This window comes from Onychostruthus taczanowskii, unplaced genomic scaffold (assembly GCF_017590055.1).
Source record: "Onychostruthus taczanowskii isolate IOZ18803 unplaced genomic scaffold, ASM1759005v1 scaffold133, whole genome shotgun sequence".
Lineage (NCBI taxonomy): Eukaryota > Metazoa > Chordata > Aves > Passeriformes > Passeridae > Onychostruthus > Onychostruthus taczanowskii.
The window spans coordinates 691,067-719,059 of NW_024498496.1; the positions used below are offsets into that span (position 1 = coordinate 691,067).

Consider the following 27,993-nt stretch of genomic DNA (forward strand, 5'->3'; position numbering starts at 1 on the left):
TTTTGGGGTGGATTTTTGGGGATTTTGGGGTGGATTTTTGGGGATTTTGGGGTGGATTAGGGGTTTTTGGGGTGGATTTTTGGGGGATTTTGGGGTGGATTTTTGGGGGTTTTGGAGTGGATTTTTGGGGGTTTTTGGGGTGGATTTTTGGGCATTTTGGGGTGGATTTTTGGGGTTTTTTTGTTTTTGTGGAATGGTTTTTGTTTAAAGGGGTTTTTGGTTTTTTTTTTTTTTTTTTTTTTTTTTTTACTTTCTTCAGAGTTATTACGTGATATAAATGTACTTGATGTCAGTGTTGTATGTTTGGATTTTCTTTCCAGTTGTTCAAGTGTAGCATACTGGCAGTTCTACTATGAAACTGTAGTTCTCAGAAACTCTAGAGTTGCAGTAAGGGGGGAGTAAGTTTTCTTTTATGAAGACTTAAATATGGAAGTACAGAGGTCTGACAAAGGATCCTGAGGCAAATCTGTTGGTAGATATTTCTATGGTAGCGTGTTGGTGTTGTTCCCACAAGATTTTGAAAGGCCATGAGTAACCTTTCAAAAGTATTTACATAAGTATATTTAAGCATGTAAGTGTGTGTTGCGTTTAAGCATGTAAGTGTGCTGTTATAAATGAGTAAAAAGAAAAGTTCCCTTAAATATTTATTTTCTCTTCATTGTAGAATTTTTTTGTATCAGCTGTTTGAACCAACAGCTTTCCTTGAAAGGTTTTTCTGGGGCAGGAAGAAGAGAAGAAAATATTGGTTTTGCCTGTGAGGGCTGCATGGCTGAGTTAGTTTACATTGTTCTGAGACAAGCTTGTACAGGACCTATATCTGAGTCTTTGCAGAGCTGGTAGTGAGGTAGGAAAACAATAAATACTGATAATTTTGTTCTCCATATGTGTCTTTTTTTTGTAGAAGAGAAATAAAAGGGAGTAGCTCAGGCTAAGGATGTTTGGTAGATGGGCTGATTTGCTGCTGGAGACTGAAGCAAATATTATGTGGGTTGGTGGATGGCTTTAGTTTCATGTGGGAGGTTTCGATGATATGGTTAATCATGAAACTAAGAATTCAGGACAACTGTAATTCTTCTGTTTCAGAGAATTTGAAATAAAGTGACTTCATCTAGAAGATTCATAGCATAGTCTATTGTCCAAGGCAGAGAAGCATAGTCCATTGTAGAGGCAGTTGTTGAAAGATGGTGATGAACCTTTGCCTAACTCTTTCTCTGCAGATACCGCACTCCAAGATATGTAGACTATGAAGATCTGGAGCGTAAATACTGGAAGAACTTGACTTTTGTGGCACCAATTTATGGAGCAGATATCAATGGGAGCATTTATGATGAAGTATGCATAGTTTTTTTATGAAGTTTATCCCTTCCAGCCTTCTTTTAAAGGGTACTCTACTTAGAGGATACACTCTTGCTTTGTGACTGAGAATCTGTCTTTTGAAATCTTTGTGTTACTCTTTCAAGCCTCCAACTAAGGTTGAAATTAACTCTACATCTGCAAGAGTCAGACAGTTCTGTCCTTAGACAGTAGAATATTGCTACTCTTCCTGATCATGACTCTTCACTTTCTTCACTTCAAACTCTCCAGAACTTTGAGATTTCTTCCTATTTATTTAATTGTTTATTAACATTCTGGTATGTCTGTTTCCTGTGTGTATCTGCGGACACTTAGAGATATTTTAACTAAGTTTTATTTTAAAATTAAAAGATGGATACTGTATCTCTTCACTCATGAAGTAAGGTAGCCTTACTTCATGCATGGCATGTCTGTGGTTTCCTGGAAATGTACTTATTCATACTGTTTACCTTTCAATTAAAACAGATAAAATTTCCTAGGGAAATTAATTTTGCTGGTTACTTGCCAAAATCTCCATGGATAATAAAGGGACTTTTAAAACAGATCTCATTATCCAAAGAATTACAGACATCGATTGATATCAATTAGGCTGTGTAAGTAAGACAGTAACTAGATTTCTAAAGGATTATTTAAGTAATGAGACTAAGAGAAGATATATTAGCATTTCAGAAAATACTTGAGGATTTAAAAGTGCAGGACAAACTTGTTTGAAAAGAAAGTACCATATGTGAAGTTCTTGGATTATTTCACGTTCCTTGTAACTGCATTTTCCAATCCTTAGGAAAAAAAAAAAAAGTATGATTTTGCTGTGGCAGATGGTTTGAGGCTGTCCTGGTGTTTCACAGTTCTTCATGGAAGACAAATTGAAGACTGTCCAGAGACAAATACAGTCAGCCAGTATGGCTGAAGGCAACTCAGTTTTTGCACTGAGTTATGTGATTTTTGAAAGACAGCTAAGAATGTCCAATGGTATGTAGTTTAGAGAAAGCAAGTTCAAATTCCCTTGTGTGTCCACATAGCTGCTTTAAGAAATCATTTAGCAAATAATTCAAGATTCTAATTTGGAATGTTTCTGTGGAGAGACATTCCAGGTAGCTGTTGCTATGTGAAGACCAACACAAGACACAGAAAAAGTGTTTCAAGGAATAGAAGCTTGCTCTTTTTCTTCTCTGATCTTTGTGTCTTTGTTACTGGCAGATAATGCCTTATGGTATAACTTCTTACAAATATACACTTTTTTGGATTGTGGGTTTTTTTTTTGTGTTGAGTATTTTAGTTTAGCCTTGCATGAGCGGCATTTTCAAAGAAAAGAGAATGAATGCAATAATATCCAATTTGAAAGTGCTGATTGGTCAAAGAGAAGGTCAGAGAGAGATCTCCTTCTTACAGAATTACATTCTTGGAAAGATGAGGAAGGGAGCTCAAATAAAAGTAAAGACGAAAGTGAGAAAAGCAGCATTTAGGGATCCTAACTCAGATGTGAAGTGCATAGGAGAAGGAAACAAAGCACTGAAAGTTGCAATGACTGGGGAAGAAAGCAATAAAAGGTAGAATAAAGAAACCTTGATACCTATAATAGAATGGGTAGCATTTAAAAATAAATAACAAAGGAGAAATGTTAGTGAAAAGAGTTGACATTAAGGAATGTGAACAGATTGAGCACTTAACCTGACAGTCAAGTGCTAGTATACAGACCAGTTGGTGTATAGAGGAAAAGAAGGAATATAGTGTGGTACCAAAGTGTCGGTGGGAAAGTTATCATGCCACTGATCAATATGTTGTCTCTCAGAATAATTTTGCTGCAGTTAATTTTTGGCCAGCAGATGGTGTACTTGCACAACTAATATTTTTCATGTTGCAGTGCTTGAAGATAGTATTAAGAAGGATCTTTTTGATTTTGTTTGATATTGGAGTTTGTTGTCATGTCGTCATTCAAATTCCTTCAGGATTGTGATTATATGGGAAAAGGAGATGAATACAACTCACTGACATTTTTGGCAGCATTCAGGTGAAAGCATAGGGTGGGTTTAGTTTGTCATGGCAGCTTATTTGCAAGAAACAAAACAAATGCTTGCTTTTTATGAAATACGTGTTGTAGAAAATGGTGTGTTACTGATGTTACACTTAAGGTAAATATCTGACAGAATTTCAGGTAAAATCTACTAGGAACCTAAGGAAAATGTGACACATACCTGTATGTGGGCCATCAGAATTAGTGAGAAATACTGCTGTGCTCTGTAAATCAGTGTAAGAGTTTACCGATTATGTTTTCTTTTTCACTTGGTGGCAATCAATTTTTTATTGAGACTTTTGTGTCTGAGGCATGATAGAACCTTGATTTTTACTATTTAGATAATTTAAGAAGCTTTATTGTTGTTTGTGAAATCCAACACCTTGTTGGCATTGTGCCAGAGAAATTATAGATTTTGTAATATTTGCTTTTTTAGACCACAGGATGATGAGTTCTGAGGGATTTGGAAGATGGAGCAAAATTTTCTAAAGACTGTGTTACATGAAAGAGAAAAAGACCCCACCAAAAAACCCCCCACAAAAAAAAAAAAAAAAAAAAAAAAGAAACCAAAAACCAAAAAACCAAACCAGAATGAAAACAAAGAAGTAGAGAAACTTAGCTATAAGGGCATGCTTTGAAGTCAAACAGCGACCCTCAATGGTTCAATTTTGTTCATGTAGTATTTGTTTAAAATATTTTTCAAATGTCTTAATTGTTATTTGATGGCTTTGAACTCATATTAAGTCTTTACAAATAAGGAAATAATCTGTGAAAACAAGTGTTCTGTGCACTCTACAGAGCTTTATAGAAAATAAATTCTATAATTTGAGAAGGTTGAAGGTTTGCTGGAAATATTATTCTGTTATTTGCATTCTAATTGCTGTTAATTTAATGGCAGTGCTTTGTAGGAGAGTGTCTGTGTAGGTAACTCTAGAAAAGGCATGATCCCTATGTGGACTGATCTAGCTACTGGGGAGGGGTGGAAATCTTCTTGGTTTCAAAAGTAGTTCCAAAGAAAGGTGGCCAATTTAATGTTTATAACAAGACATAAAACGTGTCTGACGTCAGTGCTGACAATGGCATCTGCTATTCTGCAGAGAAAAACCACGTTTGGAAGAAGCATGTTTAAATACTGTTTTGTGTCTCTCTCACCACTCTCCTCAGCTGCTGTCTGAAAGACACACTTTACTTCCATTTTTCTCCTCTTAACAGGACAATTCCTAATTCCTACCTTGTCCCATGTATAAGGTGTGGGGGAGCATATGTATGAGTGCACCCTCAGTCAATTTCTAGAGGATACCAAGTTGGGTGGGTTGTTCCTCTGTTGGAGGGCAGGAAGGCTCTGCAGGGGGATCTGAATGGGATGGATCTGTGGGCTACGGATAGCTGCATATGGCTTAAAAAGGCCCAGTGCCAGGTCCTGCCCTTGGATCACAGCAACCCCAGGCAGTGCCACAGGCTGGGGCAGAGTGGCTGCAAAGCTGCCCACAGGAAAAGGAGCTGGGGGTGCTGCTGACAGCAGCTGAACATGAGCCAGCAGTGCCCAGGTGGCCAAGAAGGCCAATGGCATCCTGGCCTGCACCAGCAATAGTGTGGCCAGCAGGAGCAGGGCAGGGATTGTCCCCTGTACTCAGCACTGGGGAGTACACACCTTGAATGCTATGTCCAGTCCTGGGCTTCATTTTGGGAAGGATGTTGAGGTGCTGGAGCATGTCCAGAGAAGGGAAATGGAGCTGGTGAAGGGTCTGGAGTAAAAGTCCTATAAGGAGCAGCTGAGGGAGGTGGGGTTGTTTAGCCTGGAAGAAAGGAGGCTAAACAACCCCACCTGGAGGAAAGGGGAAGGGACCTTATCACTCTCTACAGCTGCTTGAAAGGGGGTTGTAGCCAGATGGGGGTTGGTTGGCCTTTTCTCCCAGGCAACAAGCAACAGGATTAAAGTAAACTGCCTCAAATTGTGCCAGTGGGGATTTACTTTGGATTTTAGGAAAAGATTTTTCATGGAAAGGAAGTGGTACCAATCACTGGGGCAGGCTTGCCCAGGGAAGTACCTGTGTTGCCATCCCTGAGCATATTTAAAAGACCTGTAGGTATGGTGCTTGGGAACATGGTTTAGCCTTGGCAGAGCCAACTTAATGGTGTTTTTGGATGATCTTAAAGGTTTTTTCCAACCTAAATTAGTCTATTCCTTCTATTCTATAATGCCCTTTTCTATGATCAATGTGAGCAGTAATTTAGGTTCTGGTGTGATTTCCAGTGAATCTACTTGCCCACCCTTCAAAAGGAGTCTTAAAAAGCAATGACTATATCCTTAGAAAAGATGAGAAGTAAAAGCAATCTAATGAGGGAGATTGTTTGTATTTCCTAATCTGTTTGTTTATGGTGTAGAGATTTTGATCATAGCCTTTTTCTTCCTCTATTTAATGACTTGCAAGGCGCAGTAAAAGCCTGGCAGTAGCTTTATTGTATTCATTGATGTGAGTGAATGTTTATGTGGAGAGAGGAGTGGGTTACCAAGCACAAATTTTTCTCTAATGTTTGTTGTGTTCCTTTTCACTCTGTCGCTTAATTAGATTTTTTACTCCTCTTTGTTTTTGGGATTGTTAGAGTCAGCCATAAGGGCTCTTCAGTCTTAGTTGTGCAACTGATGTCTTGTTCCCCAGATTAATATTGAAATGAAGCTGTGAGATAATCAAAGGAAAAATTAAACACTGAAAAAGGATTGTGTGTAATAATGTATGCATACAGAAATAATGTTCATTATATTGTTGACTGATTTAAGTGAAAAGACTAGCATCATGTCATTTTTGTAAGTACTTAAAAAAATTAATAAAACATTGTTGCACTTGAAGCTATTTTTTCTTCTTATTTGCAAAGAGGTCTGTGCTTTCAACTGTGAACTTCACTTTTTACCAATGCACTGAGATAAACATTATTCTTTGTGTTTTTGGAAAACAGTGGGTCAACTCCTTCCAAAGTGTGCAGGTGTTCAGATGAGAAATGCTTGTCAAGTGTTCCACTTTGTCTCCACATTTCATTAAAAGCAAATGCAAAGCTGTGAAGAGTAATAAAAACTCTTTATAGTAATTTACAGTAAGTTTAAATCACTTTCAAAATAGCTGAAGGTTGAAATAATAGTCATCTATATAAACTACTGTTTATATAGGTATCTTAAAATATTTCTCTAAGGAAGTACAAGGTAAGTGTAATATGTGTAGCAATGACCATGATTGGAAGGTGTTTCAAGCCCGTTTGTTATCTTATAGAAGGAAAACTGCTGAAAAGTAAAATTTTTCTAGGTATTGGATTGTGTGCTACAGTTGTCAGTGGTGACAGGTATTCTTTAAAGAATTTACCATCAGAAATGTGGATAAATTAGCAGTAGTATCTTGACATATTCCTTTGAAATTATTATATTCTGGTAGTACTGTGATATTCTGAGGAGAATAAATATTTTGTATTTTTGTAACATTGAAGTGATTATAATGTCTAAATGTATTTGTAAGAAACTACCAGATACCTGTCATAGTCAAGTAATATATGTACTGCTGTTCTAACAATTGTTATTAAATATAGCATAACCTGCAAAAATGTAGTTAAAATTTGTGAAGTATGGCTATACTTAATATTGACCTATTAAAATGCACTTTTACAGCTGGGATCTTTTTAGTGTGCATTGCAATTGCTACATCTAAAACTGGTTATACAGCTACGTAAAAATAAGAATCAGTATTTTATGTTAAAATCAGATAAGCATTTTACTTAATGTTTTTCAATATTAAAAAAAGAGCTATGAGGTAAAGTAACATCTTTAATAATAATTTATAATAATTACTTGTAACAGTCTGGGCATAAATATGAAACTGATTTATTGTTGTCAGTCTAAGGAATGTAGGAGGAGTTGAAATTAATCAGGGTGATTTTAGTGTTTTGGCCAGTTTCAGTAAACATTTCCTTTTGGGCTAAGGATATTTGTCCAAAATAGTCTTTAGGAAAAGGAAGTAGCTCATCTATCTTGAGTGTAGAAGTTGTTATTGTTTGTTTGGTATTTGAAGCAAGTTATTTGTTCTAGGATTGATCTCCATGATAGGAATTGCTTTTGTTTGAGGGCAGATCACTAGCAGTTTGCTTGGTGACTAGTTGTGATGCAATTTAACATAGTGTGCAGGGATGTGTTGTTTAAAAAAAATTGTCTTAGCTATTACTTAATTCTTAGTAGAAGACTAAGATTTCAAAATGTTAGGGTTACTAGAAGCTTATATGGGTGAGATGTTGTGATGGGATGAATAATGGGTAAAAAAGCCCATGGAATACTGTTAAATAGAAAGATAACACATCTGTCTGAAGAAACCTTCAAGTGCAAATTGCTACAGTACTTACACTGTTTGGCCACTATCAGAGTAACTACTTAGGTTAACAGTTGATTTTTACATGTATTGTTTTCTTCTAATCCAGTGTATGTATCTGTGGTTGAATCTTTGCTGTTTGCTGTATTTATTTTTTTCTCCAAATGAACTGCAAAATTTGTAAACAGAGATAAATTTAATGTGATTAAAAAAAATAAAATTTATATATTCATTTGAGGACTTATTACTTAAAAATTATTGCTTCAAATGTTTATTTTACTACTGTATTAACTTGTTGCTGCCAGTTTTTATATTTGAAAGGTGCAGATTTCACAAGCGTCTATTCTTTTGAGTTCACATTGGTGTTTTTTCTTTTATTAGGGTATAAATTTTTTTAAACTTTTTAAATTTCAAGTACCTTTTTGTTTCACAAATGCATCAAGCCCAAGGCTTCCATTTTAAAAGAAGAAAAAATGCTGTCTGGAATTAAATAATTCTATAAACATTGTTACTCATTTGTAAAATCCTTAATAAGTTAGTATTTCTTAATAAGTGAAATAGCCAAAGCAGGAGGTTAGAAGTGCTTTTTTAGCGAGAAGTCTCAGCTTCATGCAGATGCTGCCTTCTTGTCTATCAGTTCTAGCTGCTGCATAAAGTATCATGTTTGTCATAAAAATCTCAGAAAACAAATCAAAACTGAGAGTATTAAATTTTCCTGACTTCTTGCTTTAACCTATATTCTTACTATTCCAGCTGTCCAGCTATTAAATATCATCATACTTAGTCTTAATCAGCTGCATCAGGACTGCAATCTGCCATCAGTTTGTACCCCAGTAAGATTACCAGAACTGTAGATTCAGTGATTGAGCAGAGCAGCTCATGCTTAAGAGTATTCTTAGAGGCTGTCTTTCCAATAAAACTTGTCTGAATTGAGTTTTTAATAGTTTTGATTATATTTTTTGGTTTTCTGACTGCTTGAGCACCAGCTAATGTCTTCCCTGGAGGTGCTAATAATTGCTGTTATAATGAAGTCTAATTTTTTCTCTTCAGTTTTGTAGCTTTGATCTTGGTTATACTGTCTCTTACATGCTGTATTACCTGAAATTAGAACTGCAGTTTGCAGTTGAATCTGAAGTGCAACAAAAGCTACATGTATTGCTTTATGAATGACTTTTAATATACGAATTTTATGGGGAATAATATGGGGAAACAGCTTAAATCCCCCGAAATCAATAGATTTGTTCTGTTATATATTTTATGCAGTACATCATTATGATTAGAAATACATCTGAAGTGAAGTAATCATTTTAGTTTTTATTCTTTTCAGAGAAATGGTAAAGTTATGCATATAAAATAATTTTAAACCATTTTTTCATACTATCTGATATTACTTTGTAAGTAACAAAAAAGCATAGATAGGTCCTGTAAAACTTAGTGGCTTACAGCTATCAAGTCATTGAAGGATTTGTCTGCAGCTATTATTTCTATTTTTTGTGCACATTTTTATATGTAGTATGGTGTATGGTGTTTCAATCCATGTTAGATTTGATATGAAATTGTAAACCAGATAGGAACTTTTTATATTCTCTGCTCTGAACATCTCAGACTTATAACCTGATCTAATACCAGTTAAGGTCAAGAGAATTTTTCAAGTAACTTCAACTGTCTTCTTAAGTGCTTACAAATAGGTATGAACAGACTATCTTTTGAAAGGCTACATCAAGTGTATATCTTTTGACTGGGACTGTTATATAAAATTGCTTTATAAGTTTAGTAATATTTTTATTATGTATCTTTTTCAGGGTATTGAGGAATGGAATATTGCCCATCTTAATACAATATTGGATGTTGTAGGAGAAGAGTGTGGGATTTCTATTGAGGGTGTAAATACACCATATCTTTATTTTGGCATGTGGAAAACAACCTTTGCATGGCACACTGAAGACATGGATCTCTACAGTATTAATTATCTCCATTTCGGGGAGCCAAAGTCATGGCAAGTTATTATTTTTTTTTTTAAGATCACTTCTGTTTATTTCAGCTGACTAAACCAAACAAATGGGTTATGATTGCTTCACAGTGGCAAACTTTACAAAAAAGCTAAGATAGTAGTTCAATGAAGGGTTTTTTTAAGCTCATAATGCTATGAAATCACACTGATATATTCTTTTATTTTAAAGGGAAAGACACATAAGTACATAAGACTTACTTGAGTTCAACAGAAAAATATTTGAAAGATACAATATGAGAAGCTTAATATGTTGGGAACCCCAAGACTATTTGAGGAACTTCTGAAAGAGCTCTTTGAAATGAGTTTTCGGCTCTGTTGCCTTTTGAGACTACCTACCATATTTTGTATTTAACATGCATTTGATTGCTTTTTGGAATCAGAGTCATATTCTGTAGAGTTAACTCAGCTGGACCAGTAGGATTCAGAGCTAAAGGTCCTTCCTGTTCCTGTGTTCCTGTGCTGTCTTTTCTCTGTAATCTTAGATTTTTTGTTGAATGGCCTTAACAGGTGATTTGGTTTAATACATTATGATGTACAAGTATCCCACGTATATAAGACAAATCTATTCCTTTTGGTCATAAAATATTTTTTTTTCCAGAATACCTGTATTCTGAGAGTGTAGAATGATTAGAAGGATATGCAAAAGATAAGTTATTCATAGTTCAATTCTGGCAGTTTCTAGTCATCGGAATGTGGACAGAAAATGTATAGCTTGTAACTCCATAAAACATCACTGGGTTTTTTTTTATACCCATACTTTTTTTATACCCATACAAATTCAAATACCTCTAATGTATTTATACTGTGAGTGTGGTAAATTGGTCAGATGCTCAGTCTTAGATCATTGCCTTGTTTACCTGCTTTGCTTATGTAATGGATCTCTTCAGTTAAGGCAGAGAAGGTGAATACCACCTATTGTAAAGCAGTTCCATATTTGAAATTGATAAATTATATACACAGGTATGTGAGGTTGCTTCTTTGATAGACTTGAACATACAGAATATCTTATTAACTGTATCATCAATATCTTTTGAAAAAATGGATATAAAGATAGGTGATTCCAGAATGTTCCAAGATGACAGGACAATTGTAAGTAATACGATTATTGCGTGAAGTTGTTTTCTGCTTCTTAGGAATTTAAAAGTGCTGTTTGAAGAAAAACTCACTGCATATTGTGAAATTCCAAACAGTAGAGAACTTAAACTTTGAACTCCTTAGACACAATGGGAGGAAACTAGGAAGGCTTCTTTAATTATTTTTGAAGGAGATATGAGTCTATAACAGGATAAATGCTTTCCTAGTTTACAGATACTTATTTATGCTTCTAATAAACAAAAACATTAAACACTGACCTCTTCATATTTTGAAGAAATAGTGGTAGATACAGATTCATTTTCTGTACCACATTGGCCCATATTTTTAAGAAATGCATTTTTTAAAAGATTTTTAAGAATTATTTAATTTTTAAGAATTATAAAAAAGTTGAACAATAGACAGCTACAGATTTATTTCATGTTACACATGTGTCTGTTACTGGAGGATTGCTGTAATAATTTATGTGAAGTTCATTTATCAGTAAAATGTGTTCTGTTAGTGTGCTATTAGTATAATATTTTCTTCAAGAAAGTGGGGTAGGAGCTGAATCTTATGATACAGATCGTAAAGATATTTTCTGCTCTTTAGTTCAACAGATTTGACAATCCTTAGTGAAGGATCCTTAGCTTGACATACACAGTAGTAATACATGTTCTTGGATTTTACTGGTTGTACATGTGGTTGTTCAAAACAGATGCATTGGTCTTTCAGAGAACTAATATGCAATGTGTTTTCTCTGAATTGTGAAAGGACAACCATTTCCATCTGAGAGCCACGATTAGAATTTGTGGCTAGCAGCTGAGTCTGTCTGCTGTAGCAGTCTTTATACAATTTGAAGCTTTCTGCAGTGTTTAGGCATAGGTTAACTTATTATACATATTTTACATAGGTAAAATTTTACATATTTACATATTATAATTCACACTTTTGCTTCAAGGGTTACGCAGAGAAGTCTGTAGTTCTATCTTAAGTATACCAATTCCTTCATTGACTGCATGATATGAAACATGGGGGGAAATTGTGTCTGATAATTTAAACAATTAGGATTACAGCTGTTTAGATGTTTATGTATATATTTGTGTAACACATAATATGTGTAACATAATACATATATTAATTTTATAGATTTTTCTTAACTTGCAAAAATATGCTAAAGAGGAAATAAATTAAAAGAGAAGAAGGAACTTAAACTCAAAAACCCTGAAATAGAATAGTATAAGGTTAGAAGAGATTTGGGTATGGTAGGGAAAGATTTACTGGAAAGAGACTTAAAATTACTTGCTATTAGGCAAGACTTTTTACTGCAGTTTTCTCTTTGCATTCTGAGGGGAAAGGTACCTTGAAAATGCTACCTCTTTTATATCTCAGTTTCTTAGAGAAAGTTATTATTAGAAAAACTTCTTATTAGCAAGACAAACCATTGGTGTGGTTGGTAGTGTGGCTTAGTAATTCAGTTATCTCTTGATATTGGTCTATTTTGTAATGATGTTTTTAAACTGCTTACTAAAAATCCCTTCACTCTGGCATTTGTTGTTAAATATTTATTTTCTATTGTAATTATTGTTTCAGGGGTATAGGTCTTAAGATAATTTATTTTTGCTTTGTGCAATAATTTGAAGAATTTTGTCATGTTAAGCTATTAAAGTGCTCTTGAAAATTAATGCTTAGCAGAGATCAGATTTTTGTTATTAGAAGAAATACTATACTATTAATATAGGTACTATATACTTGGGTAAAATATGGATAATGCTTCAGTTTACATTATAAGTTTATAAATAAAAAATCTAAGTAAGACATTCACATTTTTTGAAAATAATTCTGGGTTTATTAAGTATCTGAAGGCAAAGCTTACTCTTTGTTCTGGTTACCTGAATCTTGAACAACAGTGTGTTGAATTTTTTTAAGTGTTGAGATGATACAAATCTTCTTGAAGAGGAATAATAATGAATATAAGGAAGTTTTTCTTAATCGGGCAGAAAGTAATTATTTTCATGGCACTGTGAGTATTTCAAATATAATAATAATAGGACAATTTTTCCTGTTTTATTTTCAAGAAGAAAAGATGTGTAGAGAATATATTATTTTACTTTAGAAAATAATATTTTAAAATATTGTGCTCAGTTTGTTCACCTTTTATACCTGATGGTGAATGCCTGAGTTCTTTTCTGCATGGAGAACTAGGTTTTTACTTTGCCATGAAAGGGGCACAGTTAAAACTTGCAGTATGCTACAAACAATAATTTACCTATCAATTTGTATGTTTTCTGTGACATTCCATCTGGTCTTTGCTTCCTAGGTTTTCTGAAGACTGAAAATGACAAGAGACAATACATTATGTTAAAAATACTCTCCTATTTAGTAATGTCTTTCATAAATCACAAAATGCCTTGCAGGATTGATCAGTCATAAACTAAACAGGAATAGATGCTACAGAAAGGAGGTAGTTCCATCTTTGTGGCTATAGCAAGAAAAAAAGATCAGATTGTTAAGAGAGAATGCTTAGACAGCCAAAATTAGATGGATTAGGAGAGTGAGACTGGACCTGACAGTTTATTTAGGTTGTAAGAGGAAATAGATCTATTCTGACAATCAAAATAAATCAGGGATTTAGGTTCAGGAGCTCTATTCGTGCTTCCAGTCGATGTAGGACGGTATGAAATCTGATCTCTAGGTTGCCAAAAATCTATACTTTGAGCAGCCCTACTGTTACCTCTTGATTGCCGTGACTAGAATCTGTTTTTATGGATTTGCCAGTATAGAATGTGTATCAATACCTTTTCATCTTGCTTAATGAGGTAGAAAAATCAGGAAAGATACATAGTTACACAGCAGGGGTTGTGGAAGTCTTTGAAACTTTTCATATGATGGCTTTCAGATTTTAAATCCCAGTAGCAGGGGAAATAGTAATGGGCTTATGATTATGATCGGATAAAAATGGATGGCATTCTGATATTAGTTTTAGACAAAAAAGATGAAGTTGGAGAAGCATACTCCGACTGATGCTAACATTGTATGATTTAAGAACAAATATGGCAATAAGCTAAATGGATTTAGAGATGCTCAGCTAGGTCCTTACAGGGCCTTCTGAGGAAGGATTAATAGAACTTTCAGTGTGATCAGCTGCTGACAAAAACCAGTCAAAGTCTGGCCAGGGGATGCAAAGCTCACCCTAAGTGGAAGAGTCTTGGTACCTTGGCAAAAGTTGTGCATACCACTGATGCTATGGACATGTTTCTGAGTTATGTTCTATGTCTCGGAAACAAAATAGACACAGAAAACTACAGGGAAACCAAACCTGTATGGCAGAAATGGGACTAAAGTACAAAGCTTCCGTTAGGATTAGTCAGACTTCTTGCTGAAAACTGTTATAAAAATTAGAAATACTATGAGTCACAGAGATGATTGTAATCAAATAGGGATTCTGGTTGTGAAAAGGTATCTGTAATCAAATAGTGTAGTGGTTTGTCAGCAGCTCAGATGGATTATCATGCTTGATATAGAGCAATCATTTGCTAGTTTCAATGTTCTTCACAAAGTGGAAGAACTTTAGTCAGGGATTAGAAGAAAAGGAGAAGTTTTATTTGTTTATTTGTTTTGTTTTTCCCTTCTGGAATAGGATTTTTTTTCTTAAAATATTTAGATTAAATAGGAACATTTTTAGGTGGCAACAGACTTTTGCATTTCCCATCTCAAAACAAAAAATGTATTAACTTCCTAAATTAATTTATGAAATTTAAATCTGCTCATATTTTAAAAAGTTACGTCTAATAAAGATGAACCACCTAAAGAGATAATAAAGTAAATCAGTACCTGATAAAACAGTTATGTGATTCTGAGCTCAGTGCCTGGAGTTAGCATTACTTTGCTGTACTGTGTATATTGCAAGTTGTCTGTTGCCAGTTATAAAACCAATGAATATAGTTAATTTTGAAAAAAACTGATGATGTTTACTTATAACAACATTTTATGGGTTTGCAGCTCTTGAATTTTAAAAACACCAATCTGCAGGAAAAATCATCAGCTGTTTTTACCTTGTCTATATATAACATGGGATTTAGAGAAGTAGTTTGGTTAAGTATTAAGAATAGTTTAGTTAAGTATTAAGCATCACACAAAATTTGCTTGAAATTGATGCTATTAACCATTACGTGTGCATACACCTGACTTTGGAAGAATGGAACTCAAATTGTTTTATATTCCATTTCTGGTCACTGACATGATTGACTGGATAGAAGAGGCTGCTTGTTTGATCATCTTGATTGGCTATGCAGTTTTTGCACAGTAGAGCAACAATTTGTTGTTTTTGATGCAACTGAGAAGAAGTATTAGTCTTGAAAACATATATATATATATATATAAATTAATTACAAGTTAATGACATAAATTTAGTGTTTATTAATATTTGTAGTTAATCTTGCTGCCAGTACTCTTGATTGCTGAACTAAGACATATTTCAGAAAATGTTTATTAACAATAATAGGTAAATATATGTACTGTATTTTTTCTGTCCTTGTAGTACGACTATCAATGAACAGTGACTCTTCATACTTTACCAAGTATGTCTTTGTGAACTAATAAAATTAAAATCTACTTAACATCATCATTTCCTGTTGTGTTGCAGGATTCATTTGGTGTGTTCTGTTACCCCCTAAAGCTATAATGGTTCGGTCCTGGGATCCCCCTTCCCCCTCCCCTGGAACCTCTCTCTCTGAGAGTGTCAATTCGTTCTCTCCTCCCCTGTTTCCCTGGTTACCTTCTGTCAATCCCTCCCCAAGTTCTGTCCATCACCCACTGTCTCCTTCCCATATTCCAGAAAGTTCTCCTTTCTTCGGTGGGTGATTGGATCGGGAACAAGGGTCCCTCCCTGTCACATTCCCTACTGGCTAGCCGGCATGTTTCTCACGAGTTTGTTCACTCCCCAGTTCGCCCTCATTGGTCAATGTGTCGTGTTCCCACCCCCTTTATAAGCTGCTGTTTTCCCTGACTCGTGGTCCCTGCTCGGCTGGTGCACCTGGAGTTAATAAAGGCTCTGGATTTGACCCCCGAGGAGGGACCCTCCCTTCTTTCTTCTACTTCGCTTGCCTGCTGCTCCCTGCTGCCCCTTGCTGAGGCGCTCCCGGCGCATCTAGGGAGTGCCCCCCCCGGCTGTCGGCTGCCGTGCCTTCAGCTCAGCCGGCGAAACCTCCTCCCCTGCCCGGGGGAGTAGAGAAACTTGGACAGCAGCACAGCAATTTCCCCTTTTGTCTTTTATTAACTTTTTTTCTGCTTGTTATCCAAGAAAACACTCTTTTTTGCCTTTTAGTGAGTTACCATTACATTTGCTTTGGAGGTGACTTTATCTAACCTTATTATATGAGAAGTCAAATGTTGGTGGCTGTTTGGTAATGTAGCCAAAGGAAAGATGAGCACAAGATGAAGATATTTTTCTAAGAGCTGTTCAAATTCTCTCATAAGCTAGCTGTTGAGATTAAGAGTGAATAATTTTTTTTTCTCTGACTAGGTCATTTGAATTTGGGAGCTTTCTGTTTAATGCAGAGTAGACCAAGAATCCAGCAAGATTCATGTCTTTCATCATGAAAGTCAGGTGCACATGTGCTAAGCTCAGTTTTCTAATAGATGGTGTTAGGAATCGAGCCTGAACGGTTCTTGAGAGAAACTTTGGGCTTCTTAATGTGTCATAGTACAAAGGGTCATCTGTCTCCATTTTTTTGTCCTTGTCTTAGCTGTGAGGAGCAAGCAATTTCAGCAGAGGGAAGAAGTAAAGGATTGAGTAGCAGATGTTACCGTACAACTTAAATGAAGACTATGATGAAAAACACAGATTTGCATTTAATGTATTGTATTTCTTTGTAATTTTGGATTAGCTAAATAAATAGCTGTAGTCCAGTTAAATCATGCACTGTCTTTCCAGAAGACTTATGGAGAGCTTAATTGACTTCTGTCTTTTTGTAACATTGACATGGAAGCATGTGGCTCCATATTATTATTGAATTGTATAACATGTGCTTTAGAAAGAGTAACATTTTAGAGGAACACCAGTTCAGTTAGAGTCAAAGCAAAGTACAGTATCTAGTTTTGAGTTTTTTTGTTAGACATAAACAGTATCTGTTCATGTTTTGCTTTCTGGAGTTGTGTATTTAAAGATGTACAGTATATAATGCTATACATAGCATTTTTCTCTGATGGAGTGTGAAGGGTGACAAACAGTTTAGATTGATATGGATTCACTGGTCTGTATGTAATATGGAGTGAAAAACAGTCACAAACACTTTGGAAGTACAAATGGAGAGAAACAAAGTGCATTTTTGTGAGACAGCAAAATTCTGATTAAAACTGCGAACATTGAGCGTAGCAAACTGAAAGTCTGTTTAATACCATTTGGAATGGGTTGTCAGTGGGCGTGTGTCTTACAGAGCACTGACGTATGTAGTGGTCTTCTGTGTAGGTATTTCAGTTGTAATAGGGTAAAATTGTACAATTTTAGTGTGTGTGCAAATAACAACTTGAGGTAGTTGGATGTTTACTGTTTGTTTTTCTGAGTGAGTTTTCAAGGCTGATGAATGAATGTGTTTACAGTGTAGTTAAAGGCTACATGTTTACTTAGTTTAATAATGTACAGCTGAATATACATTTCCTTCTTTTCTGAATAATATTGGTTTAATAGAGAAGGCTCAATCCAGTGTTACTGCAACATTAAGCTGAAACAAAAGCCTATTATATCACATATTAAAGCAGGTAAAGTCAATAATCAATCCTAATTAAAACATCCAGTAAGTCCATGAAGTGCAGTAAATATGTTAATAGCGAAGAGAAGCAGAAATGAAACAACTTTTCAGTAGTTTTTTCTTTTTTGGCTGCAGTAAACATTAAAAATATGTTCTTTGGTGTTTTTTGCTGAATGTTGTAGACAGGGTGTGGAATTAAAAAAAAAAAAAATTATTGTTAGAACAGTGGGTTTCTAAGATATGTACAATTCCAGAAATTAAAGAAAGTCTATTTCTATAATGATTTAAAACTCTAATTGTAATGATTCTACAAGGGCAAGTTTTTTTCCACAGCTTTTGCTGTAGGAAAAAATGGAGATTTTAATGCTCATATTTTTCTGTTGAACCCTTGTGTCTTGTGAAGCATGCTGAGGTTGAAAGAAATTAAACTTACATAAATCAGACTTATTTTACATTTTTAAATTTAATTTAGAAAGATAAAGTATGTATTTCTTTTTTAATTGTGGTGATGTAATTATATTCAAATATTGTCAATGTATGTGACTTTAAATAGTGAATATAACATTTTGGAACTACATAATATGATATTTAAACTAGAAATAAGTGAAGTTTTTCTCAAACCTCTGCCCCCCCAAAACCCAATGTCTGTATTTTTTCCTTAGATGTTAGTATATTTTTTTATGTGTAATTTTTAAGTCTGTAATATTTTTGACTTCTGTGTAGTTAGATATTCATCATACATGAATGAATACTTTAAATCATTATGTAGTTATTACCTCTTTAAGCATTTAATCTTTTTCTTTATGTGAATTTTAGGTATGCTATTCCTCCAGAGCATGGGAAACGGCTTGAAAGACTAGCTCAAGGTAGAATTTCCAGTATTTTTGTATGTATGGTATTTGAAGGGCAACCCTTGAGGAAAGTGAGAAATGTTGTTCTTGACTCACCTACTGTTTTATTACTTAATGTTGTGTGACTTTTATGTGTCTACAGTATTATTGCCCTGAGGAATTCTTAAGAATTGAAGTGGTTCTTTGTTTTGTTTTGTTTTGTTTTTGTTTGCTTCTCTTAGAACTTTATTTTATACTGCCACTTATAACTTGGTGAAACTTATGAAAATAAGGCTTAATATTTTATTGTTCATTAGATTTTCATTGCTAGTATTTTTGACTCCTCTGTGCCCTTGCTCTTTCTTGTCCTAACTTCTTTTCATGAGCAACTTTTTGAATCTTTTTACCCAAATTTGATAGAAATATTGAAGACAGATGAGTTTCCAAAAGTTTCATCAAAGTTGATGGTTGGGTAGAGGGTGGAATCCTGGCTAGTGCCTCTGTGAAGGAGTAAGCACACAAAGTGCAGAAACACTAAGTGTTACTTGTTAGCAGTTTGCTGACTGTTGAGCAGGCATATAGATCCACTTTAGGTGAAGCATGTACTGGCTTTTGCTATTTAGAGGTGGCAGAAATGTTTGGGAGAAGGAGCAGAGATATGATTGTAAAGTTGAGGACTAAGGGATAAAAACCACTAGTCTGTAGAAAGATTCTTACTCAGTAATTTGTTTTCTTTTCAGTAATACTACACCTCTATTTTTGTTTCTGAATTAGGAGTGCAAATTATGAACATGGGAATAATTAGGGATGTTTCTTGGCCTGGACGCCCATGTTTATAGCTTGCTAATAACTATTGAAGGAATTATGGAATGGAGTGCTTAATGAAATAGAATGAGAGGAAAGGAATGCTATTGAAAGTTCATAACTAGATCTTGTGTATCAGGACAAAATTCTGAAAATTTGTGTACATTTAGTTTTCATATATTTTTTTTCCTTAGTATATGGGTGCATGATTCTTTTTCTGAGCTATTATAGAACTATTACAGTTAAAGATGTGAAAGTAAAGACCTGTGAACTTCCCGTCTTAAAAGTATGTCTCAGGAAAACAGATTTCAACCTGAATAATTACATTTCCTATTCCTAAATTTTGTCATAGTTTTATTTGAAAAAGTTGTCAGTCATTTTCTTTGCTTTCCAGTTTCTTTTCCCAGTGCAAAGTATAGAACTCTATATACTGTTTGTTTTTCACTGGTAAACTAATTGGAACTTGTGAGCTGGGCAAAAGACACTGGCTTAGGATGATTCAATAATTTAGTTTTACAAGAAATGATAAAAGAGTAAAAGAAGTAGAGAATTGGAAAATTTTCAGAGAGGGACAGTAAGAGTGTTGAAAAAATTGCCTTTTTCTTTTAGTAATTGATAGTAAATTCTAACTTTTTAATGAGGGGAAGTGTGAATAAAGGGAAGGGGATATGGTAAAGGCTTGTGATGACTGGCATGGGCAAGGTGACCGAAAAGTTATTGTTCACTGAGTCTTCTGGTATATGTAGAGACTCCAATTGAAGGATCTTGTCAGGTTCAAAGTTAGCCTAAGGTTTATTTAACGGTGTGCATTCCTTATTCTCCTTGGTGGATTCTAAAATTTTCATGGAATCCTGAGCAAGATTGGAGCACAGTGGCACAGAAATATGTTAGAGGAACACAGGAACTGCCCCTGGCTTTCGGAATTTTGGAGCAGCAACTATTCACTACTTGTCAGAGGAAGCAAACTTTTCATGCTGTATGTAAATGCTTCTCTATACACAGTTCTGACACTTGATGGGAGTAAAATCTTTGGGTAGATAGACTTTGCATGTGAAATTTTTTGGCTGCTTTGGCATTTACTGTAGATTTCATATTGCTTGATGATGGCTGTGCAGTGTTCTAAAACCATTCAAGTTTAAATGTGCTGTAGTGAGTATGCGTCAAATTTTTCTTTATTTTCAGAGTGAGGGAAAAGGATGGGCAGTTGATGCAGCACTTGTTCACTCATTTCTAAAAATTGAATGGTACTGAGGCACGGTGTTGTCTGTTGTAGACAAAAAAAAGCTCCTTCTTTCTTTGAAATACCTTGATTTCTGTAGATATTGGAGTAACACATACAAATTCAGGAAGTAGGTAACTTTTGGAGATACATGAAAAAAGAAACTGGTCTGAAGGTGCACAACCCTCTTACTGCTGATGGTGGCCTAATACCATAATTAAGTGTCAGAGAAATGGAAATCTCCAAGGCCACTCTTTTTCAGAAATACTGGAGGAACAGTGTCTTGATGTGGGGGTGCTAGTCAGAATTGGATGCATCCGCACAGAAGTGAGAGTTAAACTGCTCTTAATTTTATGTTAGTGTAAGTTACAAAGAGCTGTGAGGTGAATGGAAAACTTCCTTGATGAGTCAGGCTTATGATCATAACTTAATTATTTTTATTTCAGTACTATATTTTGAATAGCAAATAACAAATCACGGAATCAGATACTGAACAGAGATGATAAAATTTCAAATAGTGTTTATTTCATTACATTTACTGAATGAAACTGGATTTCTGTAGAAAAACCAGGTACTCATACGGAGATTATTATTGTAGCAGCAGTGTAAGATAGGTGAGTTAGGTAATGTTGAAGAATGTTGTCTGTGACACTAAGTTTTCAGTATTTCATTTTAATGTAGTCTGAGATGTTTTTCTGTGAGTAGATTGTTTCCATGATATATTTGGTCCAGCTAATAGCTGAGAATGGAATGTAGAAGATAATACTACAATGATGAACAATAAAAACAATGTATTTTTTTAAACTGAAAATTACTATTCCTTATTGTTGCCATGCTCTGGTCTTCTACTTTGCAACTGGTGCCTTCTAAAATACAGTGTGTTTCACATAAGGTATCTTACAAAGATGAAAGTACAAAGTAAGCTTCATGGCTGCAAGTCACTTAAAATAAAACATTAATAAAACATGGTGTAAATGAGACCTTTGTATTTAATACCATGTGTAGTGAAAATATTTTTGCATGAGTGCAACTTTTAAAGGAAAAGAAAAGTAGTTTATTCAGGAAGGTTAGCTCTGATGACCAGATGCCTGCTGAATTAATTGAATGCTCCTAAATAATTAAAATAATAAAATAATACATTAGAAATGACAGATTGTGTAAGTCAAGGCAGGAGTTGATACATAAAATTAAGGGAAGGTTAGGATATTTTCCATTATCTTGTCTGCACATCACAATTACAACACATGCCTTTTGTGCATGAATGCTTTCAGTTTTGCTGTCCATTGAAATCTTGATTGACTGTGGCGCCTACAAATGGTTTGCCTGAAAGACATTAGACTTGCGTCTAATAAAGACAACAGTTTGATTTTGCCCTTCAGCTACTTTCTCATTTATGTAGATTTTTTTTCAATTTTATGTAGACATAAATGTAATAAAAATCTCAAGTGAGCTGTTAACTGCAATTTTTATACGTGTTGTTATGTTAATCTGTAATACCATGGTATTCTTAAATGATTTTTTGTTTCACAAAATGGCTTAGAAAATAAAGAGAATAGAGGCAGAGTGGCAAATGAGAAATGTTGGATTGAAGGATTTTGGAGATCTTTTAATAGATTGTTTGAGTGCAGAAACTGTTTTAGAAAGGAGAGGACATCAATCTGTGATGTTCAGTTATGTTAAAGACAAAACTAAAGTAAAGTTTAATATATTGTAAGTATGTATGGTTGATGTACAAAGCTTTTTATGATGTATGGTATTAATTATTTCATTTTAGGCAGAAGTCATTATCTGTTATGTATGAAAGCAAATTAAAATAATTGTTGAAATGAGACTTGAAGTAGAACTTGCATAACTTCTAATGATCTTGAATGTGAAAACTTTAGCAGTTGAAGAATTGAACTTTTTCTCGCAAAAATAAGTAGCCAAGTTAGAAAAGTCTTATTTAAGAGATAATAAACTTAAGGCTTTAACATGTTAATCTGGGCACACCTACAGTTGTATTTCATACCACTTGAAAGCCTGTTTGTGGCTTTTGTGTTCTTCTTTGTATAGCTTAGAAATTGCTATTGTTCCTGTGTGGTGGTTGTTGTCATGCAGACTTACCCTACTAATTTCTTTCACATTCAACACAGACAGTTAAATTTAATTAGTTCAGATCATGGGAAAATAATTTAAATTAATTATATCAAGTTTGTATTTATACCTACCAAAGTAAAATCTAAAAGGAGAATGACTAGAATACTTAGTAATTCTGTAATCTCTGCCATTGTTTCAGTAGTACTGATCTGCAAATTATGAATAATATTTTGTGTAAGTCCTTTAAATGAAGGTCTACCTAAATAATAAATAATCATAACCTTGAGCTTAATTATGTTAATTTGATTTCTATTTACTTTCATTAACATTAAATGACATTAAATATATTTGCAATTTAGGGTGGTTTTTTCCTTATGTTGTGAGTTTTATGATTATACATTTTTTAAAATAATATTAAAGAGGAATGCAGCACCTTTAAATTTCAGGTGAAGTCTTGAGTAAGGAAGTGTTGAAAATTATAGGATGTCTAGCTTCATTAATTGCACTGGTCATGATTTGATTTGAAAGTTCCCTAAGAATATAATTTTATGTGGTTGTCATTAAATAATGACTACTAATGACCAAATTATGATTTCCTTCATCATTCAAGGTAAAATATAGCAAACCTGTTCAGTCCAATAGAGTTGTAGAATTATACTTTTGGGAATAATATTGTAATTTGTGCATATATGATTTTAGCTGGATGATGTAATTGAAAACATTATGGGCATATAATTAGAAGCAGAGAGGAGCATTCCAAATACCTTGAAAATGCTGATCATCCAGGGAATGGAGCCCAAACTTCAGTTTGCCTGAGTGAGAAGTATGATATAGATGTGGTCATCTGATATGAGCTGCATGTGATATGTTGGAAAGACACTTTCACAGTGGAAAGGAAAAATGAGACTGCCAGGTAGCAACACTCACTGTCCCTCAATAATTTAGAGATTTGAACTTATTTTTTAGAATATGTTCTATATCCCTCCGTGGCTGGGAATCTGCTGAGTGCTCACTACTTCTACCTTTGCCCAAAAATGAGAAGGCTTTGACTTCTCTCTAGCATGTATTTGGATTATAAATTCTGTGGAAAGATCATGCTGAGATGGAATAGCATTGACAAAGGATGTGTCTTCCCCAGTCCAGTGATGTTGCTGTTACGAAAGTAGTTTAATTTTGTTTGTGCAAGTAACATTGGTAAGATTGTACATTTTGGGCTATGTTGTCTGTTAGAGTATGTATACAGAGTCTTTCAAAGACATGTTTTTTTTTTTTTTATTGACACAGTCTGATGCCTATGCTTTCACATACTCTTTGTTGTTGCTGCTTGGGCTAACAAAGGGTTTTAAAAAGCTGAGAGGAACCTTGAGTTTGGATAAATGTCCTTTCCCTGTAGTTGTTCATAACCAAACATTTGGCCAGCAGGTATTGAACCACATACTTACCATGTAGACTGTTCCAGTTCCACTCTAGCTGTTAAAAATGTCAGTGTTTCTGTAAATGGTGGATTGGAGAATTTTCAATTTGATGGTCTTTTTCTCATAGACATAAATCAGTGAGCAACCTTATTCAGTTTTACCCTGCGCTCTGATTATTTCTCATTGGCTTTTATGAAGCAACTGTTTTGAATTCTTATTTTGTTTCTTTGTAATAGTTTCCAAGGAATGAATAGGGTATAGGTCTGCCATGTCTCAAGAGGCCATCCAAGAAACAGGGGTTGCATGTGAGTTCCTACAAAATACCTTGCAGAACTGATTCAGAGTTAATGGATTAGTGTTAGTGGTTAAATTAAAATTTCATGTGTCCCTTAAAAGCATGGATGTGCTACAGAATTTGAAAAGTATTTACATTCTAGATAGGTTTCAGTATTTTTTCTTTTGGATGTGGGATTTCAGTAAATATACAGGATTACATGGTAATTCCTCTAATTGGTAATTTTAACATCAGCTTGGTATTTCAGAATGATTCTTAACATTGTGGGCATATCTTGAATTGGCCTGCATTTAATGTTTTTGTGAGAGTCCTATAATATTTCTAATGCAAAGTTCTCTATTCAGTATTTTTTTGCATCTGTTAGCCAGTTCTCCCACAGGGATTTTATTTTGTGGAAGAAAAGCTTGTGGACCTTACATTTAGCCTGGCAGACAAAAGATCTTCTGATAAAGAGAGTCTTGTAATGAGGAAATACTACCTTCCTTTCTTTCCTTGTTTATTGAAGGGGTGTTCCTTTGAGCAAATGAGATGAATGAGGCTGAAAATTTTGTGTGCACAAGTGTAGACTTTGACAAGTCAAAAGATATTTTAAAATGGTACAGAATGTGTAGGCTGTACTTTCATTTCACTGTGAGGGCTCTGTAACCACAGCAAATGTTCTCCTGTAAATTTCTGGTAGTGGATTTTGAGCAGGTTGTGTTGTGCTGCTCTGTATTATTGGCGACTTCTTTGGGATTCAGCAACAAGCCTGCCTTCTGGTTGGACTTGTCACAGCTATGTATGATCTCTTGGAGCTGGAGTAGTACAACTTAAGTTTTGGATGTCTGCCCATCGTTTGCTTTTTATCATCTTGTGTTGAGCTAATTAGGCATATTGCAGTAACATAATTTGGCACAAAATTTGTTTTCTCAAGGAAAATTCAGTTAAACTCTCTCTGCTTTTAGCAATTAAGCTTTTAGCTACTTTTCACACTAGCTCTTCCTGCAAGTCTCAAGTATCATTTTTGCAATCACATTTTTCACAGTAAGTTCCTGTGTATTTCTGTTATTACACTACTCAGAACTGAGGTTTCTTGACTCAGAAACTGTAGATTCTAGGTTTTGATTGCTATAATTTATGTTATAGGCATTAAGTGTGAAAAAATAGTTGAATTTTTTTTGGTGGAATCCACTAATTGTGGACTAGTTTCTTTTAACTGTCTTTTGGTCAGTGAAGCCACATATATATAACTGTAACTATCAAATAGTACTTTTTGAAACTTAAAACATTATTTGCAATTCAAAGAAAGAGTAAAGAGTTCCATGCTTCTTGTTGGTAGAGAAAAATGAAGAGTGATGAATTTTAATAAAATTTGATTTCAGGGCAGCTTCTTTGTACATTGACCAGCACAAGTCTACATTACACGTTTGTTGTTTAAGTGCTGCTTTGTAGCTATGATATTTTATGAAAAATCCTATGCTAGGATTTTTCCCCTCCTGAGGAGCTGAGCGCCTCAGGAAAGAAATGTAAACAATATCTATCTGCTGCTGTGGAATGCAACAGGTGCATCTGTGATTGGTGCGTATTAGTTGTTTTTAGTGCATATTAGTTGTAATTAAAAGCCAATCACAGATGCAGCTGCATCAGACTCTGAGAGTCACAAGATTTTGTTATGCATTCTATTCTATTCTTGTTCTTTGTAGCCTTCTGATAGTCTTTTCTCTCTGTTCTTTTAGTATAGTTTTAATGTAGTATTTTAATATAATATATATCATAAAATAATAAATCAACCTTCTGAAACATAAAATCAAACCTCGTGTCTCCACACATAAAGAGTTCCCAACACTGCTTAACCTCATTTCTGAGAAATCAGAAAAATATTATTCTTCCAGTACTGGTGAGTGTGCTAGATTGCATGTACAAAGAATATTACAGTTATAATAGGATAACTTTTAGATTGTTCTGAAGTTTTAGGGTGATTAGTGGACATAATATATAAGACTCACCAGAGCGAAGAAATTAAATCTAACATTAGAGAGAAGGCTACATATTATGGAAAATTATTGTTCATTTTGTTTTCTCAAGGCATTAAAAAATTCAGATGGTTGATTGAAATTTTTTTTTGAATAATTGAATAAGCATGTTTTTCTAAGAATTAAAGTGCTTCTGTGAATGATGAACTACCATTTATGTGAGCGGAATGCAACAGATTGTACAAAGTTATCAAGTTGTATTTGTTCACAGCAGGGATAGTTTGTAAGTGCAAGGTAAACCTAGTCTTCATGGAATCCTTCTGAAGTTGTTTGCTGCAATTGATTTTCATGTGTGCAGAATGAGCATTAACATAAAAAAAGCTTCTGGGAACAATGTATTTCTCTAAAGGGTAAGAAAGTATGCCTAAAGTACAGGTCTACATTTATTCTAAATTGTTTCACTTCTTAACAAACAAGGAAGACCCTGTAGCCCTTCTCCCCGGAAAGCAGTGGAAAAACTTGGCGGTGCATTTGATTTTTGTGAAATCTCTCAGAACCTAGGAATGACATGATAAAAAATTCTAAAGCAAGTTTAAACACTTATAAATATTGAAAAATATTACAAAGATTTCCTATTTGATTTAATGAAAAGATGTACAGCTTTGCTTTTCTTGCCTTATTAGGGTTCTTTCCGAGCAGCTCCCAAGGATGTGATGCTTTTCTTCGCCACAAGATGACTCTGATTTCTCCCTCAATATTGAAAAAGTATGGAATTCCTTTTGACAAGGTACATCAATGTTTCTTTTTAAACTCTACTTTAATGAATTGAGTTAGATGTGTGTAGTATAAACGTTGTTATAGTAAAGGTGAGGCAATTTCTAATTTTTTTTAGGTAGTGGCTGCATGAAAATGTGTTAAAACTTCTAGTAGTTTTATCAGGGAGTTTTTTAGCACTGAACACTTATAGCCATTGCAGCATTTCTGTGATTTTTTTTTCTAAGACATTACCAAAATTTCTTATTTTTAATTTATTTCCATGGTAGCTTGGATGTGATTTTCTATTGACTGAGACACTTCTTAACTCACTCTGTTAAGTTGTATACCTAATATTCTAACACGAGTATTTAATTTCTTTGTATGTTGCTTTTCCAAGGCAGTTAAATGTAACTTTATCATTATAAGGGTCTGAAAGGTTTAAGGTGGAATAAAGCCAAAAGGACTGTTACTTCATTTAAAATATATTTTAGAAGCTGTAACATAATGGAAAAGGAATGAATGATTATTTTTGACTGTTAGTGGCAGAATAAATGTTTGATAAGAACATGATACAAACAGAAACTGAGAAGAATATCTGTCTTTCTTCTTTGTGGATGTATTTAGTATGTAGCTGCTTTTAAAAACATCTGGAGTATTCAGTTTCTTCTGCTTTCTATAAGATTTTCTGTATTTATTGTTTTTCGCTTTGAACTTCATGTAGGTGCCAGCTAATAAAATATTTTCAATGCATTGCTTTTATTTTTAAGTGTACTTATTTTATACATGTTGTAAATTCTAAAGTTTTAAATTCTGGAGTTCTGTAAACCTGCTTAGAAGACTAGAACTTGATTCGAAGGTCCACTGCCTGAATATCTCTTTATTTTAATACTAAGTTCTCAAAAGGCTTTTGATCATTAAAGGGCTATGGTTCCTGATTTCCCATTGTTCAGAGTCTTTTAAGTTGTTCAGAAGAACCAGGCAATATACGCTTTTTCTCAGTTTATTCCCACTGCAGTATGGTTGTGTAAACTATCCTTGCCACACACCTTGCTTATTATTGTGTTTTCTGTTTTTGTATATGTACTATTTATTTATTGATATAATGTGG

At 34.3% G+C, this 27,993-nt stretch overlaps 1 protein-coding gene across 8 annotated transcripts in view; it reads left to right on the forward strand.

Moving 5' to 3' along the window:
• The window catches only part of KDM4C (lysine demethylase 4C), a 239,308-nt gene that overhangs the window by 18,686 nt on the left and 192,629 nt on the right, over positions 1 to 27,993 (forward strand). For 7 of the 8 annotated variants that reach the window (XM_041396990.1, XM_041396988.1, XM_041396985.1 and 4 more), the window contains 4 exons: positions 1,218 to 1,332; positions 9,510 to 9,703; positions 18,355 to 18,404; positions 26,813 to 26,916. In XM_041396990.1, the coding sequence (XP_041252924.1) occupies positions 1,218 to 1,332; positions 9,510 to 9,703; positions 18,355 to 18,404; positions 26,813 to 26,916 (463 nt within the window). The remainder of the gene's footprint in view (positions 1 to 1,217; positions 1,333 to 9,509; positions 9,704 to 18,354; positions 18,405 to 26,812; positions 26,917 to 27,993) is intronic. The other variant, XM_041396992.1, reaches the window with a different exon arrangement.